Consider the following 17,376-nt stretch of genomic DNA (forward strand, 5'->3'; position numbering starts at 1 on the left):
GAATTTCTGAATAAGGACATTGAAACTACACAGGAACATCTGTAGACAGTGATAAGGGCTTGGCCATGGGTGTGTTTACTTTGTTACTGCAGTTCATTTAAACAGAAGAGACCTAAAAGTACTTTTAGATTCTGGGACTGAATTTTGAGAACATTCTCTGGGATGACAGATTGAAAATGAGTTTAGAGTGAGGACAGTTTCAACTACAGGAGAAGCGACAGTTAACAATTAGTAAAATTCAGGAAATACATAGCTAGTTGGCCATGGGGATCCCATTATCAAGTTGAGGTGGGTAGTAGAACAACAACTCCAGATATCAGAAGAGAATATTTGACTCAGTAGCTAGGAGGCCAGGTATGAACCATCATACAAGAGTTATCTCAGTGCGTCCATCTAAAATTGTCCTTGTGTGAAGAATGCCTGGTGGGGAGCTAAGGGGTACAGCTGTGTTGCCAAGAGCAGTTTAGTGGTGACAAAGAAGTAAAGCAAGGCAGATCCCAAATGGAAGATGCTTCCACTCATTGAACTTGAATTTTTTCACATGTTCAAGAAGATGAGGGAGGAGCAGACTCAAATCTACATGCAGAAAATTTCTAGGTGGGTAATCAAAAGTAAATGAAATATATGTGGTTTTCCAATGGTGAGGTACAGACAAAAAAAGATTAGAGACTTCCATGAAGGAAATACACTCACTCCTTCCTTTTCTGACAGCAGAAAGTTTGGAACCAGACTTTGAAGTGGTAAATGGTGCCATTTTCTCAGAACCTGACAGTCACAGCAGGGAACCTGATGCTCTCCATGATGCTGCTGAATGTAAACCAAACAGTAGTGACAGAGTTCATGCTGCAAGGGTTCTCAGAGCATCCAAGTCTAAGATTGTTCCTGACAGGCTGCTTCCTGTCCCTCTATACAATGGCTTTAATGGGCAACATTGTGATCATTGCTTTGGTCACCTCCAGCACTGGGCTCCACAGTCCCATGTACTTTTTCCTGTGCAACCTGGCCACCATGGATATTGTGTGCACCTCCTCTGTGATTCCCAAGGCCCTGGTTGGTCTACTGTCTGAGGAAAACACCATCTCCTTCAATGGCTGTATGGCCCAGCTCTTCTTCCTTGCATGGTCAGCATCCTCTGAGCTCCTACTGCTCACAGTTATGGCCTATGACCGTTACATGGCCATCTGCTTTCCACTGCACTACAGTTCTAGGATGAGCCCACAGCTGTGTGGGACCCTGGCCATGAGTGTATGGTCCATCAGTGCTGTGAATGCATCTGTGCACACTGGTCTGATGACACGGCTGTCATTCTGTGGCCCAAAGGTCATCACCCACTTCTTCTGTGAGATCCCCCCACTCCTCCTGCTCTCCTGTAGCCCCACATATGTGAACAGTATTATGACTCTTTTGGGAGATGCCTTCTTTGGAGGCATCAACTTCATGCTAACCTTGTTATCTTATGGCTGCATCATTGCCACCATCCTGCGCATGCGTTCTGCTGAGGGTAAAAGGAAGGCCTTTTCTACCTGCTCATCCCACCTCATCGTGGTCTCTGTGTATTATTCATCTGTGTTCTGTGCCTATGTCAGTCCTGCTTCCAGCTACAGCCCAGAAAGAAGCAAAGTTTCCTCGGTGCTGTACTCAGTCCTCAGCCCAACCCTGAACCCCCTCATCTATACACTGAGGAACAAGGATGTCAAGCTTGCATTGGGAAGAATATTGGCCTCTTTCTCACATTGAATGGAGATATATAGGCTGTTCTATAGTCCTGGGCTCTTCCTAAACATGCTTTCCTATGAGCAATCTCATGGAGCATGGCTTATTCTCTGAGGCAAACACTGGACTATTCCACTGTAACTGTGACCTCAAAAATAACAAAATTATTAGTAGCAAAGACAAGAAAACACTGAAGCTTTATTTGCTGATAAATACAAACCATTTCACAAGTAATTAAAGTTTATCTAAATAGAGGTTCCATGTTCCTGTATTGGAAGATTTTCAATGAATGTCAGTGGTGGTTGTCACAAAACAAAAGCATTTATGTAGGGACTCTCTGTAAACATAACAGGCTTTGCTTCTAAAAAAATCTAATAAATCTAAAATTTCTAAGGACACATGAGAGGCCAGCATGCCCGCAATATCTTGGGAAAACCAAAGTTGCGTATCTTGGATTCTCATTTCACAGTTTCCTATGAGCTCTGGAAGTCAAATGGCATGGAGAAAGAGGTAACCTATGAAATATAGATAAAGTTTGTTTCAAAATGAAGTCACATTGTCACACAGCACACTTATGAAAATGAAAACAATCAAATTCATGGGAAAGATTAATTATTTCCAACAAAGAGATTTGAGGAAACTAGATTAATGACTACAATCAAGGGTAGAGTAGAAGCTTTATTCACACTATAAATAAAAATTAACCAAAAATAGATCGTAGACAACAAGGCTAGGTTAAAACCTTCTTACTCATACATCATTTAATCATCTTGGTTTCCTTTCCTACAATTTTTCTAAGGTCCTAACTACCTACTTAGCTACCTATCCAATACCCACAACTCTCCTTCTCTTGCAAGCAGAATGCACAAAATCTAAACCAATAAAACAAAATAATACCAAAACAAAGCAAATGCACACTCAGAAAATGAAGTCCTTTATACACTCCCTGGCTCAAACACTTGAGAGCAGCTGGGAGGTGGTAGGAGGAAGGACAAGGATGGAGAAGTGTATCTCTGGTGACTGATGCAACACTGATGCAGTGACAACTCAGTGGAGAAAGGGCAGCTTCTGCAGGAATTGCTGCTTGAAAAATGCCGTATCCTTTTTAGACCAAATACATTCTTCATCAACTAACTTCATTATTCGTCCTAAACACTATACCGTACCAGAACTTATAATGCAAAGTATGTGCATTCTATTAATGAACTCTTCCTCTTTGTGACCAATAAATGTATTTTCAATGTATTTGTTCTGACTCATGGGCTCAGAGGCCTCAGTCCATGGCTATTTGGCTCTTTATTTTGGCCTATTATGAGGCAGAACCTCACAGCAGTGGGAGTATGTGATAGAGAACTTTCTTCCCATCATGGCAACCGAGAACACAGAAAAGAGGAACACTTCTATGCTCAACTGACCTACTCCTTTGCAATTTATCCCACGATGTCTATTCCCCAGTCTTTAGGACAGTGATGACCAGATAGAGGATGGATCCCTTGCTCCAGTGAATCCTTCCTGGAAACACTGTCAACTGCATGGACAGACATGTCCCTCCGTGAACTCCTAGGTCAATGTTTCTCAATCTGGGGGTTGCAAATACTTTAACAGTCAAATAACCCTTTCACGGGAGTCACCTAAGACATTCTGAAATACAAGGTGTTTACATTATGATACATTACATAGCATATTAATGTTATTAAGTAGCAACAAAAATAATTTTATGGTTAAAGGTCATCCCAACATGAAGAACAAATGTTTTAAAGGGCTGCAACATTCAGAAGGCTGAGAATACGGTCCTAGGTAATTCTGGATTCAGTGATAGTGAAAGTAAAGAGTAACATCTGTGAAACATGGGCCTTGGCCTGTTAAACCTGTCAATTTCTTTAACACTATTTGCATCACCTTCAAGTCATGTTTTGTGTCATTTCTTCTAGTATTAGTCTCATGACAATGATTTAAGCTATAGAGCAACTGATAGTTACCCAAAAACAAGTGTACAAATAGTAACACATAAACATGCACAGATCTCATATATACATTATTTGGGAATTTTCCTCATCTTGAGACATGCCATATATCATGTTAACATTACCTACAACATACAACACAATACAGCAATGGCCATCCAGGAAAAGTCTTGTCACACAAAACATGCCAGACACCGGTGAAATGTGACTAAGCAAACTCCTAATGTGCCATTGTGTCTAGAAAAGGGCTATTGTACCGGTGTCTGGCTCTGGTCTCACCTCTCTTTATTTGGTTCAGGGGAGGTTCTGTAGGTGTCAGTAGTTGTCAAGCACAACCTTCTATTTTCTACAATGGGTATCCTTCCTTCAAGCTTGGATACAAACTATACTTCAAGGAATGTTGTGAAATAATAATAATAGGAAATATATAAAGAATCAAACATGGGTCTGTTTATCTGGGTTCTGCCCCTCTTCTTTTTTTTAATATTGGATATTTGTTTTATTTGACAATGAATACTAGCACAATATCTAACAGAGAGGATTCAGAATGTACAGTGAGCCAGTTAACTTTATGTTAAATGGGGTACAATTGTCACACTTACAATCTGCAGATTCTTCATTTCCTATTGTAGGTACTATGGACACAGATGTGAGGTCCTCTTAGCAACCACATTGGTGTATTTTGTAAAAAAAAAAGGGGGGGGCTTACACAGTAAATGGTACTATCTTGTCTTTAAGGGTATTCTGCCTCTCTTCTTGAAGCATCTGGATACCACTGTTACACTGGCTTGAGGTGCCTTGTCAGGAAAGGGTGGGGTCCACTCTTCTCTCCAGAGTATCAGACAGCCACTGCACACCAGGCCAGGAAGAACACACATAGTTCAAGACAAACAGGATCACACTCAGGCTGGGACAAGTGCCATTGGGTGAGGAGAGAAAGAAGGCATTTTCTGAGGATCTTAGTGTTACAGCTCTTTAGGTGAAGGCCTTCTTCAGTGACCTTCAGTGAAACTGCTCTCCAAGATGACATTAGTTTGTCCATATACCTTTCTTTATTCCATGTGGTATACACATCTCTTTATTCAGGTTGTGCCCAGTGTTATATAGTTTTGAAAAAGGGATGAGAATATGCAGAGAGAACAATGGTCATTGACTGAAGGCTAAGGCTACTTAGAAGCCTCATCAGCATGGGGAAGAATTCCAGGTTCTGAGCTATGTGACTGACTACCTGTGACCATTTGATTGTGGGTCACAGAGTTCCATGCTCCAAGGCAGACATGGAAAAGAAGTTAGTCTCACTCCTGCTAGTCTCAGGATAAGATCTAAATCTCTTGTTTTGGAATGTCTGGAGTTTGTTCCATTGACAGTTTCATGCCACTTCCTCTAGTGGCCCAGACTACATACCTCACATGGGTCATAAGAGTCTACAGGAGGCATGGGCTCAAGGCAGAGATTCCTAATCTCTGTGGTAAACTGTGAGTTATGAATCTTTTGACAGTCAAATAACCTTTTCACAGGGATCGTCTAAGATATTCACATTATGATTCATTACACAACAAATTACAGTTATGAAGTAGCAACAAAAACTTTTATGTTTAGAGATCACCACAACATCAGGGAACAACTATTTTAAAGAGTTGCAGCATTAGGAAGGTTGAGAACTGTCCTAGGTAATCATAGCCACTAATACTAGTAGCTGTTGCAATAGAAATTCAAGGAATTTTTTTTCTTTTTTTTCTTTTATTAACTTGAGCATTTCTTATATACATTTCAAGTGTTATTCCCTTTCCCGGTTTCCGGGCAAACATTCCCCTCCCACCTCCCCTTCCTTATGTGTGTTCCCCTCCCAACCCTCCCCCCATTGCCGCCCTCCCCCCATAGTCTAGTTCACTGGGGGTTCAGTCTTAGCAGGACCCAGGGCTTCCCCTTCCACTGGTGCTTTTACTAGGATATTCATTGCTACCTATGAGGTCAGAGTCCAGGGTCAGTCCATGTATAGTCTTTAGGTAGTGGCTTAGTCCCTGGAAGCTCTGGTTGCTTGGCATTGTTGTACATATGGGGACTCGAGCCCCTTCAAGCTCTTCCAGTTCTTTCTCTGATTCCTTCAACGGGGGTCCTATTCTCAGTTCAGTGGTTTGCTGCTGGCATTCGCCTCTGTATTTGCTGTATTCTGGCTGTGTCTCTCAGGAGCGATCTACATCCGGCTCCTGTCGGTCTGCACTTCTTTGCTTCATCCATCTTGTCTAAATGGGTGGCTCTATATGTATGGGCCACATGTGGGGCAGGCTCTGAATGGGTGTTCCTTCAGTCTCTGTTTTAATCTTTGCCTCTCCCTTCCCTGCCAAGGGTATTCTTTTTCCTCATTTAAAGAAGGAGTGAAGCATTCACATTTTGATCATCCGTCTTGAGTTTCGTTTGTTCTAGGGATCTAGGGTAATTCAAGCATTTGGGCTAATAGCCACTTATCAATGAGTGCATACCATGTATGTCTTTCTGTGATTGGGTTAGCTCACTCAGGATGATATTTTCCAGTTCCAACCATTTGCCTACGAATTTCATGACCTCGTTGTTTTTGATAGCTGAGTAATACTCCATTGTGTAGATGAACCACATTTTCTGTATCCATTCCTCTGTTGAAGGGCATCTGGGTTCTTTCCATTTTCTGGCTATTATAAATAAGGCTGCGATGAACATAGTGGAGCACGTGTCTCTTTTATATGTTGAGGCATCTTTTGGGTATATGCCCAAGAGAGGTATAGCTGGATCCTCAGGCAGTTCAATGTCCAATTTTCTGAGGAACCTCCAGACTGATTTCCAGAATGGTTTTACCAGTCTGCAATCCCACCAACAATGGAGGAGTGTTCCTCTTTCTCCACATCCTCGCCAGCATCTGCTGTCACCTGAGTTTTTGATCTTAGCCATTCTGACTGGTGTGAGGTGAAATCTCAGGGTTGTTTTGATTTGCATTTACCTTATGACTAAAGATGTTGAACATTTCTTTAGGTGTTTCTCAGCCATTCGGCATTCCTCAGCTGTGAATTCTTTGTTTAGCTCTGAACCCCATTTTTTAATAGGGTTATTTGTTTCCCTGCGGTCTAACTTCTTGAGTTCTTTGCATATTTTGGATATAAGGCCTCTATCTGTTGTAGGATTGGTAAAGATCTTTTCCCAATCTGTTGGTTGCCGTTTTGTCCTAACCACAGTGTCCTTTGCCTTACAGAAGCTTTGCAGTTTTATGAGATCCCATTTGTCGATTCTTGATCTTAGAGCATAAGCCATTGGTGTTTTGTTCAGGAAATTTTTTCCAGTGCCCATGTGTTCCAGATGCTTCCCTAGTTTTTCTTCTATTAGTTTGAGTGTGTCTGGTTTGATGTGGAGGTCCTTGATCCACTTGGACTTAAGCTTTGTACAGGGTGATAAGGATGGATAGATCTGCATTCTTCTACATGTTGCCCTCCAGTTGAACCAGCACCATTTGCTGAAAATGCTATCTTTTTTCCATTTGATAGTTTTGGCTCCTTTGTCAAAAATCAAGTGCCCATAGGTGTGTGGGTTCATTTCTGGGTCTTCAATTCTATTCCACTGGTCTATCTGTCTGTCTCTGTACCAATACCATGCAGTTTTTATCACTATTGCTCTGTAATACTGCTTGACTTCAGGGATAGTGATTCCCCCTGAAGTCCTTTTATTGTTGAGGATAGCTTTAGCTATCCTGGGTTTTTTGTTATTCCCGATGAATTTGCAAATTGTTCTGTCTAACTCTTTGAAGAATTGGATTGGTATTTTGATGGGGATTGCATTGAATCTGTAGATTGCTTTTGGTAAAATGGCCATTTTTACTATATTAATCCTGCCAATCCATGAGCATGGGAGATCTTTCCATCTTCTGAGGTCTTCTTCAATTTCTTTCCTCAGTGTCTTGAAGTTCTTATTGTACAGATCTTTTACTTGCTTGGTTAAAGTCACACTGAGGTACTTTATATTATTTGGGTCTATTATGAAGGGTGTCGTTTCCCTAATTTCTTTCTCGGCTTGTTTCTCTTTTGTATAGAGGAAGGCAACTGATTTATTTGAGTTAATTTTATACCCAGCCACTTTGCTGAAGTTGTTTATCAGCTTTAGTAGTTCTCTGGTGGAACTTTTGGGATCACTTAAATATACTATCATGTCATCTGGAAATAGTGATATTTTGACCTCTTCTTTTCCGATCTGTATCCCCTTGATCTCCTTTTGTTGTCTGATTGCTCTGGCTAGAACTTCAAGAACTATATTGAATAAGTAGGGAGAGAGTGGGCAGCCTTGTCTAGTCCCTGATTTTAGTGGGATTGCTTCAAGTTTCTCTCCATTTAGTTTAATGTTAGCAACTGGTTTGCTGTATATGGCTTTTACTATGTTTAGGTATGGGCTTTGAATTCCTATTCTTTCCAGGACTTTTATCATGAAGGGGTGTTGAATTTTGTCAAATGCTTTCTCAGCATCTAATGAAATGATCATGTGGTTCTGTTCTTTCAGTTTGTTTATATAATGGATCACGTTGATGGTTTTCCATATATTAAACCATCCCTGCATGCCTGGGATGAAGCCTACTTGATCATGGTGGATGATTGTTTTGATGTGCTCTTGAATTCGGTTTGCCAGAATTTTATTGAGTATTTTTGCATCGATATTCATAAGGGCAATTGGTCTGAAGTTCTCTTTCTTTGTTGTGTCTTTGTGTGGTTTAGGTATAAGAGTAATTGTGGCTTCGTAGAAGGAATTCGGTAGTGCTCCATCTGTTTCAATTTTGTGGAATAGTTTGGATAATATTGGTATGAGGTCTTCTATGAAGGTTTGATAGAATTCTGCACTAAACCCGTCTGGACCTGGGCTCTTTTTGGTTGGAAGACCTTTAATGACTGCTTCTATTTCCTTAGGAGTTATGGGGTTGTTTAACTGGTTTATCTGTTCCTGATTTAACTTCGATACCTGGTATCTGTCTAGGAAATTGTCCATTTCCTGAAGATTTTCAAGTTTTGTTGAATATAGGTTTTTATAGTAAGATCTGATGATTTTTTGAATTTCCTCTGAATCTGTAGTTATGTCTCCCTTTTCATTTCTGATTTTGTTAATTTGGACACACTCTCTGTGTCCTCTCGTTAGTCTGGCTAAGGGTTTATCTATCTTGTTGATTTTCTCAAAGAACCAACTTTTGGTTCTGTTGATTCTTTCTATGGTCCTTTTTGTTTCTACTTGGTTGATTTCAGCTCTGAGTTTGATTATTTCCTGCCTTCTACTCCTCCTGGGTGTATTTGCTTCTTTTTGTTCTAGAGCTTTTAGGTGTGCTGTCAAGCTGCTGACATATGCTCTTTCCTGTTTCTTTCTGCAGGCACTCAGCGCTATGAGTTTTCCTCTTAGCACAGCTTTCATTGTGTCCCATAAGTTTGGGTATGTTGTATCTTCATTTTCATTAAATTCTAAAAAGTTTTTAATTTCTTTCTTTATTTCTTCCTTGACCAGGTTATCATTGAGGAGAGCATTGTTCAATTTCCACGTATATGTGGGCATTCTTCCCTTATTGTTATTGAAGACCAGTTTTAGGCCGTGGTGGTCCGATAGCACGCATGGGATTATTTCTATCTTTCTGTACCTGTTGAGGCCCGTTTTTTGACCAATTATATGGTCAATTTTGGAGAAAGTACCATGAGGAGCTGAGAAGAAGGTATATCCTTTTGCTTTAGGATAGAATGTTCTATAAATATCCGTTAAGTCCATTTGGCTCATGACTTCTCTTAGTCTGTCGACATCACTGTTTAATTTCTGTTTCCATGATCTGTCCATTGATGAGAGTGGGGTGTTGAAATCTCCCACTATTATTGTGTGAGGTGCAATGTGTGTTTTGAGCTTTAGTAAGGTTTCTTTTACGTATGTAGGTGCCCTTGTATTTGGGGCATAGATATTTAGGATTGAGAGTTCATCTTGGTGGATTTTTCCTTTGATGAATATGAAGTGTCCTTCCTTATCTTTTTTGATGACTTTTAGTTGGAAATTGATTTTATTTGATATTAGAATGGCTACTCCAGCTTGCTTCTTCTGACCATTTGCTTGGAAAGTTGTTTTCCAGCCTTTCACTCTGAGGTAGTGTCTGTCTTTGTCTCTGATGTGTGTTTCCTGTAGGCAGCAGAATGCAGGGTCCTCGTTGCGTATCCAGTTTGTTAATCTATGTCTTTTTATTAGGGCGTTGAGGCCATTGATATTGAGAGATATTAAGGAATAGTGATTATTGCTTCCCGTTATATTCATATTTGGATGTGAGGTTATGTTTGTGTGCTTTCATTCTCTTTGTTTTGTTGCCAAGACGATTAGTTTCTTGCTTCTTCTAGGGTATAGCTTGCCTCTTTATGTTGGGCTTTACCATTTATTATCCTTTGTAGTGCTGGATTTGTAGAAAGATATTGTGTAAATTTGGTTTTGTCATGGAATATCTTGGTTTCTCCATCAATGTTAATTGAGAGTTTTGCTGGATACAGTAACCTGGGCTGGCATTTGTGTTCTCTTAGGGTCTGTGTGACATCAGTCCAGGATCTTCTGGCCTTCATAGTTTCTGGCGAGAAGTCTGGTGTGATTCTGATAGGTCTGCCTTTATATGTTACTTGACCTTTTTCCCTTACTGCTTTTAATATTCTTTCTTTATTTTGTGCGTTTGGTGTTTTGACAATTATGTGACGGGCGGTGTTTCTTTTCTGGTCCAATCTATTTGGAGTTCTGTAGGCTTCTTGTATGTCTATGGGTATCTCTTTTTTTAGGTTAGGGAAGTTTTCTTCTATGATTTTGTTGAAGATATTTACTGGTCCTTTGAGCTGGGAGTCCTCACTCTCTTCTATACCTATTATCCTTAGGTTTGATCTTCTCATTGAGTCCTGGATTTCCTGTATGTTTTGGACCAGTAGCTTTTTCTGCTTTACATTATCTTTGACAGTTGAGTCAATGATTTCTTTGGAATCTTCTGCTCCTGAGATTCTCTCTTCCATCTCTTGTATTCTGTTGGTGAAGCTTGTATCTACAGCTCCTTGTCTCTTCTTTTGGTTTCCTATATCCAGGGTTGTTTCCATGTGTTTTTTCTTGATTGCTTCTATTTCCATTTTTAATTCCTTCAACTGTTTGATTGTGTTTTCCTGGAATTCTTTCAGGGATTTTTGTGTCTCCTCTCTATGGGCTTCTACTTGTTTATTTATGTTTTCCTGGAATTCTTTCAGGGATTTTTGTGTCTCCTCTCTATGGGCTTCTACTTGTTTTTTTATGTTTTCCTGGAATTCTTTCAGGGATTTTTGTGTCTCCTCTCTACGGGCTTCTACTTGTTTATTTATGTTTTCCTGGAATTCTTTCAGGCATTTTTGCGATTCCTCTCTGTAGGCTTCTACTTGTTCTCTAAGGGAGTTCTTCACGTCTTTCTTGAAGTCCTCCAGCATCACGATCAAAAATGATTTTGAAACTAGATCTTGCTTTTCTGGTGTGTTTGGATATTCCATGTTTGTTTTGATGGGAGAATTGGGCTCCGATGGTGCCATGTAGTCTTGGTTTCTGTTGCTTGGGTTCCTGCGCTTGCCTCTTGCCATCAGATTATCTCTAGTGTTACTTTGTTCTGCTATTTCTGACAGTGGCTAGACTGTCCTATAAGCCTGTGTGTCAGGAGTGCTGTAGACCTGTTTTCCTCTTTTTCAGTCAGTTATGGGGACAGAGTGTTCTGCTTTCGGGCGTGTAGTTTTTCCTCTCTACAGGTCTTCAGCTGTTCCTGTGGGCCTGTGTCTTGAGTTCACCAGGCAGCTTTCTTGCAGCAGAAAATTTGGTCTTACCTGTGGTCCCGAGGCTCAAGTTCGCTAGTGGGGTGCTGCCCAGGGGCTCTCTGCAGCGGCAGCAACCAGGAAGACCTGTGCCGCCGTTTCCGGGAGCTTCAGTGCACCAGGGTTCCAGATGGTCTTTGGCTTTTTCCTCTGGCGTCCGAGATGTGTGTGCAGAGAGCAGTCTCTTCTGGTTTCCGAGGCTTGTCTGCCTCTCTGAAGGTTTAGCTCTCCCTCCCATGGGATTTGGGTGCAGAGAACTGTTTATCCGGTCTGTTTCTTTCCGGTTCCGGTGGTGTCTCAGGCAGGGGTCCTGCCGCTCCTGGGCCCTCCCCCACGGGAGCCCAGAGGCCTTATACAGTTTCCTCTTGGGCCAGGGATGTGGGCAGAGGTGAGCAGTGTTGGTGGTCTCTTCCGCTCTGCAGCCTCAGGAGTGCCCACCTGACCAGGCAGTGAGGTCTCTCTCTCTCACGGGGTCTGGGAGCAGAGAGCTCGAAATTCAAGGAATTTAATTGTGGCTTGTACAAGATTCAATAAACAGTGAGGTTTTGCTCCATGCAACACAGAAGGAGCATAAAGTTTAAGAGCAGTGTACTCACATTGAAACACCTTTGAATGTATTATATATGTAAAAATGCATAAGTCTTGATTGGAAAATAGCAGTCAAAAGGTAAACCAATTTAAGAGAAAATACGAATTTCCTATTCATAAACACAGACATTTGCAGGAAGCCAGCCCTGGCAGGAGTCTTCTTTCTTGTTGGTTCTTCTTGGGGCAGGGAAGGTAGAAGAGTATCCACACAGGGTAAGACTTGTTCTTAGGAGATATTTAGGGTTGTTGTATAATAATAAAAAGTTTACATATGTAAGTCTAAGTTACTAAGTTACTGTAGCTAATTTACTGTCTACATCTAAGTTTACTGTGCTACTGTAGCTGACCTGCATTCTGTGTTCCTTTTAGGCCAGGAACTGCAATCTCTGGCATTTAGCATCTCTTCTTAAAACAGCAAAGGATTAAGTACATGGCCTTTGTACTATCTCAGCAGAAACTCTGAGCCTGCTAGTAGGAAGTCACAAGAAGAAAAAGGGACACTTTGAAAAGTGATTATAGAGTTTATTACTAAGTTGTAGAAAGTTTTCAGTGAAGGATATCTAAGGGGGAAAGCAGAGATCCTAAGTGGGGAAGGGCAAAAATTATTCTAAAGGGGAAAAAAGATTCTTCTCTCTTCTCTTTGTCCTCAGTACTTATACATCTTTCAAAAAAGTTTATCACAAGTTCACACAATCAAATCAAAAATTGAAATAGAAGTTTACAACAGAGAACATATATATGCATCTCCATTAGTAGTAATTATCTGGCTAACCATCCATCACCTGTCACAGCTCCACAGGTTCACAGCAGGTTTAAAAACAAAGCTAAGTTATTAGTGAAGTTTTGTATATATAAACCCAGTCAATATTTTATCTTCTGTCCTAGTGCCTATATTAAATCATTAGTTCCATTTTTATGACCTTTGGCTAATCATTCTACAACCTCTTGGAATGTGCTCTGAGTAGGAGAAAATCTGGTTACTATCTAAGAGCAATTAACTGGTGACTCTTGGGAGACTGGCAGAGTTCTCATTGCAGTTTTGCAGAAAAGGACCAAATAGCATTCCCACTCTAAAGGAGCTTGATAATCACTGATATAATTTTAGGAATTCTTATAGGATCATCATTAAGACTTAAGAAGGCATCTATTTGTCTATATAGCATCACTATGAGACAGCACATCTTTGCAGATCTGAAGAGATCTGCTCCAAAGAGGTAGGCTATTACTTAGTGATTGTTATATATTTTTAATAATAACAGGAAAAGCATACGAATAACAAGAATCTTTCCTTAGGTTTTGTCTAATAAGGGTAAACCTGTCTCAGATTATATAAAAATCTGAAGCAGGTCATCTCAGGGAGATCACCTGCAAGATATTAGCTTGTCGCATTATGCTTCTTACAGACCTTGGTCTGAGGTGATGCCTTAGCCTATGTAATCAATGGCATTGGATAGATAAATGAACTCTCTTCCTTCTGCTACCAGAGTTTCTCTCTAATCTTAGTTATCTACAAGGAGAAATAGTTTCTTGAGAAATATTTTGAATTCCTCATTTCTCAGGCAGTAAATGAATGGTTTGATGGGATCACTGTGGTATACTAAATGGTTATGGCCTTGTCAAGGATACCACTAGTTCCCACAGTGACCTAGATGTGGGAATAGAGCACTGTGGAGTAATAGAGGTTGACCACCACCAGGTAGGCAGAGTAGGTAGAAAAGACATAACAATATGTAGGGAGCTGCGCGGTAAAACAAAGATGGCGCCGACATCCGGCACCCTCCTGTGGTAAACAACAGTACTGTGCATGCGCGGGTTTGCCCCTGGCATCAATCTGGCCAGGGCAGTACTATGCTAGTGGGGTGATTCGTGCCCCACCAATCCCTGAAGGACAAGTAGCACGACCACAGCCTGTTGTGTATATAAGGCGAGCGCCTTTGCCACTCGAGGTCCCCGTATCAGCAATGAGGTGGTCCTGCAATAAAGGCTGTTGAGAAGAATCCGACCATGTTGCGTCTTCCTTGCTGGCCGAGGTGGGCGTGACAACTATTTACTTGTTTATTTATTTATTTTTCCTTTATTTACATTAATTTAGTTTCTACCTTGATCACACCTTTCCCTCACCACTCTCCTCCCAATTCCTCCCTCTTACATCAATTCCCACCTTCCATTCTCCTCAGGTAAGGGAGGCCTCCCATGGATATCAACCCACCTTGGTATATCAAGTTCCAGTAGGACTAGGGACATCTTTTATTGATGCTAGATTTGGCAGACCAGTTAGGGGAAAAGGATCCAAAGACAGGCAATAGAGTCAGAGATAGTCCTTGCTTCCTGCTGCTAGGAGTCCCAAATAAAGACTGAGCTGCACATCTATTACATATGTATAGGGAACCTTGGTCTATCCCAAGATTGGTCTCTGGCTGGTGTTTCACTGGCCATGGGTCCCTATGAGCCCAGGCGTGTTGATTCTGTAGGTTTTCTGGTGGTATCCTTTAGCTCTATGGATATTTCAGTCCTTCCTCCCATTTTCCAAAAGATTACATGAGCTCCACCTAATATTTTGGCTGTGGGTATCCATTACTACTAGGTGAAGCTTCTCTGATGAAAATTATGCTAGACTCCTAAATGCAAGTATAGCAGAATACCGTTAATAGTGTCAGGGATGGGCACCCTCTTGTGGCATGGGTCTAAAGTTGGAGAGTCATTGGTTGACCATGCCTTCAATTCTAGATCCTTCTTTATCCCTGCACATCTTGTAGGCAGGGAAAAATGTGGGCCAGAGGTTTTATGGTTGCATTGGTATCCCCATCCCTTCCCTGGAAGTCTTGCCTGGCTACAGGAGTTGGAAATCTCCATTTCTGTATCTCCTATTGCTGAGAAGGCACATTTCTTGTCCTCATCTGAGCAGATTACATGATGTTTACAATGATGAAGCCATAGAACAGTATGGTCATTAAGAAGTTTAAAACACTAAGGAACAGCTCTGAAACTGCTTTCATGATATCATTGATGAAAGTAGGGCTATAGGATACCAACAATATCAATAAGATCTTCCAAATAATTGTGAGCCCAGAAAAGAATCATAGAAGGACAGTGGCACGCTGAAGTAGCTGAGCAGCTCTGAGTCAGGCAAAAGTTGCCAGAGAAAACGAATGCCATTCCAGGTTACTGTACCCTGCAAAACCCTCAGTTAACATAGATGGAGAAACCAAGATATTCCATGACAAAACCAAATTTACACAATATATTTCTACAAATCCAGCCCTATAAAGGATAATAAATGGTAAAGACCAACATAAGGAGGCAAGCCACACGCTAGGAAAAGCAAGAAACTAATCGACTTGGCAACAAAACAAAGAGAAGAAAAGTACACAAACATAAACGTACATCCAAATATGAATATAAAAGGAAGCAATAATCACTATTCCTTAATATCTCTCAATATCAATGGTCTCAACTCCCCAATAAAAAGACATAGATTAAAAACTGGACACACAATGAGGACCCTGCATTCTGCTGCCTACAGGAAACACACCTCAGAGACAAAGGCAGACACTACCTCAGAGTGAAAGGCTGGAAAACAACTTTCTAAGCAAATGGTTGGAAGAAGCAAGATGGACTAGCCATTCTAATATCGAATAAATTCAATTTTCAACCAAATGTCATCAAAAAAATATAAGGAAGGACACTTCACATTCATCAAAGGAAAAATCCACCAAGATGAACTCTCAATCCTAAATATTTATGCTCCAAATACAAGGGCAACTACATGTGTAAAAGAAACCTTACTAAAGCTCAAAACACACATTGCACCTCACACAATAATAGTAGGAGATTTCAACACCCCACTCTCATCAATGGACAGCTCATGGAAACAGAAATTAAACAGAGACGTAGACAGACTAAGAGAAGTCATGAGCCAAATGGACTTAACAGATATTTATAGAACATTCTATCCTAAAGCAAAACGATATACATTCTTCTCACAACCTCATGGTACTTTCTCCAAAATTGACCATAGAATTGGTCAAAATACAGACCTCAACAGATACAGAAAGATATAAATAATCCCATGTGTCCTATCAGACCACCACGGGCTACAGCTGGTCTTCAATAACAATAAGGAAAGAATGCCCACATATACATGGAAGTTGAGCAATGCTCTACTCAACGATAACCTGGTCGAGGAAGGAATAAAGAAAGAATTAAAGACTTCTTAGAATTTAATGAAAATGAAGGTACAACATACCCAAACTTATGGGACACAATGAAAGCTGTGCTAAGAGGAAAACTCATACCTCTGAGTGCCTGTAGAAAGAAACAAGAGAGAGCATATGTCACCAGCTTGACAACACACCTAAAAGCTCTAGAACAAAAAGAAGTAAATACACCCAGGAGGAGTAGAAGGCAGGAAATAATGAAACTCAGAGCTGAAATCAACCAAGTAGAAACAAAAAGGACCATAGAAAGAATCAACAGAACCAAAAGTTTGTTCTTTGAAAAAATCAATAAGAGAGATAAACCCTTAGCCAGACTAACAAGAGGACACAGAGAGTGTTTCCAATTAACAAAAATCAGAAACGAAAAGGGAGACATAACTGCAGAATCAGAGGAAATTCAAAAAATCAGCAGATCCTACTACAAAAGCCTATATTCAACAAAACTTGAAAATCTGCAGGAAATGGACAATTTCCTAGACAGATTCCAGGTACCGAAGTTAAATCAGGAACAGATAAACCAGTTAAACAACCCCATAACTCCTAACGAAATAGAAGCAGTCATTAAAGGACTCCCAATAGTGATTAAAACTGCATGGTATTGGTACAGAGACAGACAGATAGACCAATGGAATAGAATTGAAGACCCAGAAATGAACCCACACACCTATGGTCACTTGATTTTTGACAAAGGAGCCAAAACCATCCAATGGAAAAAAGATAGCATTTTCAGCAAATGGTGCTGGTTCAACTGGAGGGCAACATGTAGAAGAATGCAGATCGATCCATTCTTATCACCCTGTACAAAGCTTAAGTCCAAGTGGATCAAGGACCTCCACATCAAACCAGATACACTCAAACTAATAGAAGAAAAACTAGGGCAGCATCTGGAACACATGGGCACCATAAAAAATTTTCTGAACAAAACACCAATGGCTTATGCTCTAAGATCAAGAATCGACAAATGTGATCTCATAAAACTGCAAAGCTTCTGTAAGGCAAAGGACACTGTGGTTAGGACAAAACGACAACCAACAGATTGGGAAAAGATCTTTACCAATCCTACAACAGATAGAGGCC

The 17,376-nt window shown here is 40.6% G+C and overlaps 1 protein-coding gene and 1 pseudogene across 1 annotated transcript; one reads left to right on the forward strand and one right to left on the reverse strand.

The window, feature by feature from the left end:
• Positions 1 to 801: 801 nt before the first annotated feature.
• On the forward strand, positions 802 to 1,737 carry Or13a26b (olfactory receptor family 13 subfamily A member 26B). The gene has a single exon (NM_001001040.1). The coding sequence runs from the start codon at positions 802 to 804 to the stop codon at positions 1,735 to 1,737; it is 936 nt and encodes a 311-aa protein (NP_001001040.1).
• Olr314-ps (olfactory receptor pseudogene 314) lies at positions 13,582 to 13,928 on the reverse strand (annotated as a pseudogene).

This window comes from Rattus norvegicus, chromosome 1 (genome assembly GCF_036323735.1).
Source record: "Rattus norvegicus strain BN/NHsdMcwi chromosome 1, GRCr8, whole genome shotgun sequence".
Lineage (NCBI taxonomy): Eukaryota > Metazoa > Chordata > Mammalia > Rodentia > Muridae > Rattus > Rattus norvegicus.